The sequence below is a fragment of the Gracilinanus agilis genome, chromosome 3, assembly GCF_016433145.1.
Source record: "Gracilinanus agilis isolate LMUSP501 chromosome 3, AgileGrace, whole genome shotgun sequence".
NCBI lineage: Eukaryota > Metazoa > Chordata > Mammalia > Didelphimorphia > Didelphidae > Gracilinanus > Gracilinanus agilis.
Window position 1 is genome coordinate 64,187,459 of NC_058132.1, and position 8,928 is coordinate 64,196,386.

Sequence of the window (8,928 nt, forward strand, 5' to 3'; positions counted from 1 at the left end):
TTGCCATGGCTCTGGGTCACTGAAGCCCTGAATCCCAAACACCCTGGGAAGGGATACAGCAAAGGGAAGCTGCCCATGCCTCCCACTGAGCTGCTGGACTGCCTGCCTCCCACAGGCTGGGGGCTTCCTGGGGGGCCTCATCTGGAACCCCCCATGGCCTGGTAGACACAGCTGGCTCAGTCCGGGCCCAATACCTTGACGCTGTTTTCTTCATCCTGCATCTTCACCTTTTGTTCCAGTTCAGTTACCCTCTTCACCAAAGAGGAGATCAGGCCCATGTCATGAGGCAGGGACCCTGGCAAAAAATGACTTAAGGCCACGGCATGAAGAACTGAGGTGGGGGCCCATGTGTTTAGGAAATGAAAGGACACTCATCCTCCCAACTCCACCAAGCTCTTAAGGCTTCTGATACCCAAACAGGGAGAATGTACAGCTTTTGAATGACTCACCCGGCATCCACTGATCACCCTGAGAGTAACTTCCCCACCCAAGCCCAATGCCCGAAGGTGCCCTTTGAATGCTCAGACCTGGAAATGAACCACTTATTGACTAAGATCTGATTTTCCCAGTCCCTGACTGACCTTCCAGTCCTTGTCTGACCCCCTCCTCTCACCCCCCCACCCCCATATCCTTCGCCTGACCCCCTCTATGGCCAGACCCTCTGCCTCGTAAATGATCCTTCAGTTTGTTGGTAACCCTAGCCCTACTCTGTCCTCAAAATCCTAGGCCTCCATCTCACTACAGGGCCCAAGATGGGAGGACATTAACAAAGTCTCTGGAATAGATGGTGTGCATAGTGAGCAGGAGGGAAGAGGCAATGTGCAGCCAAGGAGCAGTGATCAGGCGGGAAGAATCCTGGACTGGGGAGTTCAGGCGGGAAGAATCCTGGACTGGGGAGTTCAGGCTACATCTCCTGGACACCCCCAGCTTTGCCTCAGGAGTATCCAGATCTGGTCTCTAGCCATTATTCACCTCATTTCAGACCTACTTGGAAGCCTGAGTCCACTAAGAATCAAAGAACCTCAGCATTAAGGGGGCTTTGTAATTTACTACCAAAAAATGTAAAGTAGGAATCCCCCTTTCCCACAATTTAGACAAGTAACTGCCAGGTTCCCTTAGGATGCTCCCAAATGATGGGGAAGGGGCCTACTTCTGACAGTCCTGTTTGGGAGAGGAAACTGCCTTAAAGAGAACCAGAGTGTCTCCTTGGTAATTCCAGCCAATGGTCCCAGTTCTGCCACCTGAAGACAGAATAAGGACCAGTACTCTTTTCTAACATGACATTCTCCTCTCATCTCTGGAGTTTTCTTCTACAATTTAAACTTAGTGGTAATAATTTACATTTCTGCAGCACTTGAAGACTTATAACGTGCTTTCCTGAGAGACAGGTAGTGCTCATATTATTTTATCCAATTTACAAATAAGGAAACTGAGGCTCTGTTTGTGTGCAATGATATAACTAAGTAGAAGAGCAGGGACTTGAACTGGGATCTCTGGACTCCAAATCTAGTACCCTTTTCATTATACTATGCTTCTTTATCTCCAATTCCTTTCAACCCAGACTAATAGGGTTTTATGGTTTCAAGCCCACCCTGTTCGCCTCTCTCTAGAATAATGCCACTTGGTCAATCTCACTCCTGAAACACTACATCCATAATTCTCCAGGTGTTCTCTGACAAGGGCAGAAGACAGTAAGAAGTACTATCAATTCCCTGATCCTTTCCCCTTTCCGAACTCTCCCAAGGAGGCTTCCTTGACTAGTTTCAGTCAAGATTTAATCAGGCACTTCTTTTTTTCTCCAGCTTCCTCCAAGCTTTAGTAATCTGTAATTTAGTAATCCCTTCATTCTGGGGACTCTTATCTTGTCTCTGCCATCAAATAGGAAGCTCCCCAAAAGACTCTTTAATTCAGTCAGTAGCCAAATTTCATCAATTCTGCCCACCCAACCACTTGCCCAGCAATCATGTAACCCTGGAATCTATCTCTTCCTGTCAGCTTCTACACCAGTCACATTTGCTGAAGCTATGAGAGGCAGCAAGACACAATGGATACAGAGCTACCTTGACTTCAGGTCTTCTCTCTGCCACAAACTGGCCACATGGCCCTGGGCAATTGCTTAACCTCCTGGTGGTCTAGGCAGTACTCGGAGAAATGCTACTTTGTAGTGGAAGAGGGAGTTCTTTTCATAGGAAGTGTCAAGGAAACCATGAATCCAGTCCTTACCCCTTCCTGGGCTATATAAAGGCAGGACTCGGGGTCTAGCTTCTGTACTCCTGGACACAACTAGTATCAGCACAAGGCAAAGTTGAGATAACATCTTATCTGAGCTGTGGACACAGCTATTAGCTTTGGGTCCATTTGTGCAGGAGAATGCTGGGAGGGCCCTTAAATTTCTCAAGGGGAGATCTGTCATGCCTCCTCTGTAAAACAAGAAGATGACTAGCAACTGCTTCCCAGCACTGTCGTGAGGGACAAATGAGACATTTGGAAAGTGCTTTGGGAGCTCAGCATTCATTGGTTTTGTATCCCCTGTGCCCAGCGTCGTACCTTCCATGGAGTAATGCCTAATAAAGGTTGAATGAATGGTTCAGGATCCAGCTGTGGCCAACCTTCTTGCATTCCCATACCAACCCATCAGTATCCTCTCTCTGTCTCAGATCTCCTACAGCCAAGCAGCATGGCCCAGCACTCATGATATGCCTAAAAACACCTACAGCCAGAGGGAATACCCAGACACATAGGGGAAGGTACCAAAGAACCCCCCAAGCCCTCCAAGAGTTCCAGCAAGACCTTCTCAGGCTCCCCTCTCCATTCTCCTGAGGGCTAGTCACCAAAACACCAGCAAGACAGACTTCACCCTGCTTTGAGGTGTTGCCTGCTGCAGCCCTGGCACAAGAGAAGGCCTGAATTATGTGCCTTAGTGGCTGCCTCTTCCTATCCACAGCCCACCTGTCTAGCTTTCTTTGAGGGGCTAATACTCCATAAAGGGCAAGGAAACAGACCAGAGGCTCTTCCACAAAGGATGGGGCCTAGACACAACAAGGCTTCCCTGGGTGCTTTGAGGTTGAGGTATTTTCTTGGAACCTACAGGAAACAGGCAGTGAGCATCTGAGCTCTGTACCCCAGCCTGCCCTGCCCGAAATGATACCCTCTTGGGTTTTCATACACAACATAGTCAATCCCAGCAAATGCCTATCAGAAGTGCCAGAGAGGTTTATTTGACCACTTGGATAGACATCACCCCAAATCCTAGCCCTGTTTCCTTTATCCTCCCTCAGACCCCGAATAGCTGTGGAATACAGAGCTATGTAACTGTGTGATCAGACCAAAACTGCAATAAGTGTTACTGCATCAGATCCCCACTCAGTTAGGGTTTGTGCTGGGCTTCCTTCCAAGCTTCAAACTACCCTTTTTGGCTATTACCACCACCAACCCCTTCTCTAGATCTCCAGGCCCTTCCTTCTTCACTAAAGTGAGATGGAGAAGCAGATAGACTCAGGAAGGGAAATCCCCAGAAATCTCTTATGATGGGAAAAAGATCAAATTGATTCTGCTTGGCCCCAGGGACAGACCTAGGACGAATGGCAGAGGCAGCTGGTGGTGCAGTAGAGAGTGTATTGGACACAGAGTCAGAAAAACTGGAGTTCAAAATTCAGTCTCAGACACTTACTAGCAGTATAACCAGAATGGACCATGAACCACTTAATCTCTGCCTCAGTTTCCTCAACTGTAAAATGGGAATAAACAATATTGGCCACCTCCCAAGGTGGTTGTAAGAATCAAACAAGAAAACATTCTTTAAAAAGTACTTAGCAGGGGGAAGCTGGGTAGCTCATTGGATTAAGAGTCAGGCCTAGAGATGGGAGGTCCTAGGTTCAAATCCGGTCTCAGATACTTCACAGCTGTGTGACCCTAGACAAGTCACTTGACCCCCATTGCCCACCCTTACCACCCTTACCTATGAGCCAATATACAGAAGGGTTTAAAAAAATGAAAATAAAAAGTACTTAGCACAGTATCTAACCCATAGTAGGTGCTTAATAGATGCTTATCCCTTTACCCTTCCCACCTGATAGGTGGATAAGAATATTTTCTAACAATGAAAGCTGCCCAAGAATGGAATGGGTTGCCTCATTAGTGGAAATAGGATGACCACTGGCCAGGGCCCTGAAATTCAAGGATATACTTTCAGCTCCAACCATCTATGATCTTGTTATCCTTGTGCCTCCAGAGGCAGACAGGAGCTCTTACCAGTTCTTCCCTTATGAAAGGCTTTTTCTGGGGAGCAGCCATAGTTCTTTTCTTCTGAACCATGTCCATCAGTTGGCAACTCATCCTCATCCTCTGTAGACAGTATGAGGTTATTTTTTAATGGGGGTGGGGAAGTGGGGTGGAGTATGCAGACTCTGGAACCCAAGCTGTCTCTGGGTTTAACAAGTTGGGGTAGGGAAAGGGGGGGAAAGAGTTGATAAGGTTTTTCCAAGGAAAGAGAAGGGGAGGACCCGATTCCTTGAAGGACTGCACCTAACTCTCAAGGGACAGTCCAATGGATAGTTAGTTGAACACTCATCTCTAAAAGGGGTTCCTCTAGAAAGCTGGGAGGGAGAGGGGGATCCCAGGGATAAGTCAAAGCTGAACATGGGCATTTTCTTTTGAGTTATATGGACCAATTCCTAGGAAGCCTTGAAATGACAGGGTGGAGGGAGGAGGAGGAGGACAGGGACGGTCCCTGGGTGTAAAGGTCAAGAGTAGAGCTAGAGAATTACAAAAAAGGGAATTCAGTAGGAGCTTTTAAAAGGACAGGATGAAGGATGTATTAGAAATGGGAAAGAGGAAGATTTTTCCTATCTAGTCCATCCCAAACAGACAAAGGGCTGGAGTAGTAGAAAATAAAAGAACAGCAAAGGAGACAGAAGTAGAAACTTGAGGGGATTGGGGAAAACAAGGAGGTGATCACGGGCACTTTGAAGGGGTAAAATTGAACAAGGAGGATGGGCCAAGGGATTTGTGTAGAGAAAGTCATCCAATCATCCCCATTCATGGAAGGGGTTTTGCAGATGGTTGACTAACAGCACTTTGGAAGTGGGACATGGGGGAAGAGGGAGAAGGGAGGCATGAAAGAGGCAGAAGGGAAAGAGAGCCAGGGGATACCCAGGGCATCATCCATCAGCCCAGGTGGCAGAGAGGTGGTGACTCAAGTCTCCTTCCCAAACCCCCAACAACTCCAGCCTCCCCAAACCACCAGTATGATTAGGGGCAGAGAGAAGGGGCTGTCTCTGCCTTATTTTATTTTCCTTTGTCCATCTATTTCACTTCAAGCAGCAACCAGGGCAAGAAGATAAAAAGCAGTTCCAGCTGGGTAGACACTCACCACCAAAGACTCTCATCCGAGAAGGCAATGATCGCCTCCTGGAAACCCAAAAAGGGCAAGAAGGAAATGCTGATTAGAAACTGCCACACTCCAGGGGGAGTGGGAAGTCAGCAAAAGACCCCCTCCCCAGCCAGCTGGCCAGTAGCTCTCCAACCCTGGATCCAAAGGGAACTGGGAAGGAGAGGCAGAGGCCAACTCCTTCCTTCTGCCTCCAGAACACACACCAAGTGCTTCTACCCTAAGGGACACAGCTTGGGGTGGGGGGAGGGGAAGGGGGCAATGAGACAAAAACAGGACTGCTTTCCCTGGTTTGCTTTTAGATATCTAAAGGAACAAGGGAAAGAGTTGAGAAGCAATTTCTGAAACAAATAGGTTCAGGAGTCTAGAGACCTCTACCAGAAGGCCTCCTGTGGTAACAGTCATGTGCCCTGTCTGGACTTCCTCCTCTGTGAAATGAGAGATGATGCCTACCCTCTCTTCCTCAGAGAAGTCTTGGCACAAGAATCACATAAGCAGATACATGAGAGGAAGGGCAAGAGCATGGGAGACACTGAGCTGGGGGCTGTGCAGTCACAGAGAGGATGGGACTCAAAGCTTCTGGCACTAAATGGGATAGGCATTGGGTTCTAGGCCCAGAACAGTCATTGACCAGGGACCTTAGGCAACACATTGAACCTCTCTAATCCTCAGTTTCTCTATTTCTGAAATGGGGGGTGAGGGAGGATCAATTGAGAGAATCCTATGAGAAAGCGGAGGTAAAATTATATAAAAATGTGAGTTAGGATTACTGAAATACTTTGAAAAACAGTGAAGTGCTTTATGAATGTGAAATGTTCTCCCATTCTGTGGCTGGAGGAGGAGACAGACTCCTTTTTGTTCTCCCTAGTGTGATTCAAGTCTCTTAAAGGGCAATGAAAATGTCCCAGTGCCCATACACTAGGGAGAGGTATGGGAACAGGTTGCCTTTTCTTGGTACTGTTATTCTGAACTTAACCCCAGCAAACAGGATCATGTCCGTTTATGGGTTTTGCTTTGATATAGGCAGAACTTCCTAGACTGGAGGAGTGTTCAGCAGAGGCAAGAGAGGCTGTGGAAATCTCTGCAGATCACAGTCAGAGGATGTCAGAACTGTCAGGGATCTCAGAGGGACCAAGGCCCCACAGAGAGCTAAGTAATCCAAGGGAACTCTTTCTGCTTTATCAGGCTTAGGAAACAGAATAACAGAATCTGATTCTCATCTGGCCATCTTCCATACCCACACCCAGATCAAACCTAAACACCCATCCAACCTGAAGATACTGGCTGCAGGCCAGCCAGGGGCATGGGCCCTTCTTACCCTGTGTTTTGGGTATCTGGTTGCAGAGGCACTCTCCGAAGCTTAGAAAGTGAAGACAGAGGGGAACTCATGGTTGCTAATTCTAGATCCTATTTGCCAGGAGGGCCCTGAAAAGAGAAAGTGAAAGAAACCCCAGGGGACATGAAAGAATTTATAGTTACCACACTGGAACAGGGGACTAGGGCCTTCTCTTTCACTACCCTTCCACACCTGCTCTCTGCCACTGTCCCCAGAGAAACACGATGCTGGGGGCTACTTTCCCCTCAGCTCTTGGCACTGGTTGCACAGACCACAAAATCTCTGAGTTGGAGAACACCTGACATTAGAGGTCATTTAGAACAATGGGATCCTGAAGAAGAGTCTCTTCTATGTCTCCTCTCACGGAAGAGGGATCCACTGCCTGGTGAAGCACCTCACAGTGCTTTTGAACTGCTCTAATTCAAACAAACTGGAAGAATTCCATGTGAACTGGAACAGCCTCCAGGAATTGATACAGAGTGAAAGGAGCAGAACCAGGATAACATTATACACAGAGACAGATACACTGTGGTAAAATCGAATGTAATGGACTTCTGTACTAGCAGCAATGCAATGACCCAGGACAATTCTGAGGGACGTATGACTTATGAGAAAGAACACTATCCACATCCAGAGGAAGAACTGTGGGAGCAGAAATACAGAAGAAAAACAACTGCTTGATCACATGGGTTGATGGGGATATGATTGGGGATTTTGACCTGAAATGTCCACTCTATTGCAAACATTAGTAATATGGAAATAGGTCTTGATCAATGACATATGTAAAACCCAGGGGAATTACTCATTGGCTATGGGGAGGGGATGGGAGGAAAGGAAAGAACATGAATCATGTAACCATGGAAAAATATTCTAAATCAATTAATTAAATACAATTTTTCAATTAAAAAAATTAACTGCTCTAATTCAAAAGTGCTTCATGAAGCAGTTGGGTGGCTCAGTGGATAGAGCCAGGCCTTAAGACAGGAGGTCCTAGGTTCAAATCTGGCCTCAAATATTTCCTAGTTGTGTGACCCTGAGCAAATCACTTAACCCCAGTTGCCAAGTCCTTTTATTGCTCTTCTGCCTTGGAACCAATACACAGTATTGATTCTAAGACAGAGGGTAAGACCTCAAGTCTACAGCTTTCCCTCAGCAATGACCCTCCCCCATTTAATTTGGTTTTCTCAAGCCGCGTGACAGCCTTCAATGCTTGAAGACAGCTGTTATGCCCCCCCAAAAAAACCCCATCTAGCAACTCTCACAGGCCCCAAAGACAGGCAGCAGTACCCAATAAACCTTCCCCATCCCGACTTCTTTTGAAGCTCAACAATCACTTTATTTTTAAAAAATTTTAAACCTGTACCTTCCTACCAGCTGCCCCATCAACAACTACTTTAGCAGTTTCTCCCCAGGTGGTGGTGATCCCCTGATCTCATAGCCTCATAGACCCTTCTTCTGTCTTTATACACACATACACAAAGAAAGACTCTAGGCAGGTAGTGTGAGACAGCAGAAGGAACACTGAAATTGAAAACCAGAAGGCCTGTCCTGGCTCTGTCCTCTACTCCCTACTAACCCTGAGGTGGTCCTTTTATCTCACCTCTGCAGGCTCCAGTTTTCCCATTTGTAAAATAGGGATAAATAGATAAACACTTCACAGGGTTGTTGTGAAGAAAGAGCTGCATCTCTCCCATCACAACCACTGATACTTGGCACAATACTTTTCCACATTAGGTACCTAATAACTATTCACTGAATGAATGAGTAAAGACTATAACATGTGTCCCGTTCTTTACTGTTCCTGCCCAGGAGTTGCTCCTTTCCATGCCCCTCTCCCCACATCACAGATGGAAGCAGACCTACTGAGATAGTCCTAGAAATTCTACCATCCTCCCCACCTCACAATCAGATGTTTGGCAACCTCAAGCCCCATTTTATCTGGGAAAACAATTGCTTGTTGGGCGGAATGGAGACTAAAGAGAAGCCTTCTTGCAGTATCACTCATAAGCTCTCATTCGACATCTGCTAAGGACACAGAACTACCCTGAGCACAACAGAGAATTCAGAGTGAGGGGAAGCAAGAAACTGAAATTCTCTTCCAGATTTGAATCTCATGAAGGAGAATGAGCTGGTTGCTGAGGGAGAAATGATGGGAATCTTGGAAGTGACCAACTAGTGTATGTGGAAGGACAGGAAAACTGGG

General features: G+C 46.9%; 1 protein-coding gene across 1 annotated transcript; it reads right to left on the reverse strand.

Moving 5' to 3' along the window:
* Window positions 1-166: 166 nt before the first annotated feature.
* On the reverse strand, window positions 167-6,780 carry LOC123243174 (UBX domain-containing protein 11-like). The gene is made up of 4 exons (XM_044671365.1): window positions 6,708-6,780; window positions 5,372-5,409; window positions 4,252-4,344; window positions 167-295 (listed from the first exon to the last, which is right to left on the reverse strand). Exons 1-4 carry the CDS (start codon window positions 6,776-6,778, stop codon window positions 177-179), a joined length of 321 nt encoding a protein of 106 aa, XP_044527300.1. The 5' UTR covers window positions 6,779-6,780; the 3' UTR covers window positions 167-176.
* Between the last annotated feature and the right edge of the window lie 2,148 nt (window positions 6,781-8,928).

What these genes read in the sequence shown, in the direction of transcription:
- LOC123243174 (XM_044671365.1), bottom strand. Translation starts at nt 6,778, where the DNA reads ATGAGTTCCCCTCTGTCTTCACTTTCTAAGCTTCGGAGAGTGCCTCTG. An exon ending in CCAGATACCCAAAACACAGG is followed by an intron (nt 5,410 to 6,707) that starts GTAAGAAGGGCC and finishes TTGGGTTTCCAG; the next exon opens with GAGGCGATCATTGCCTTCTC. An exon ending in CTTTCATAAGGGAAGAACTG is followed by an intron (nt 296 to 4,251) that starts GTAAGAGCTCCT and finishes ATTTTTTGCCAG; the next exon opens with GGTCCCTGCCTCATGACATG.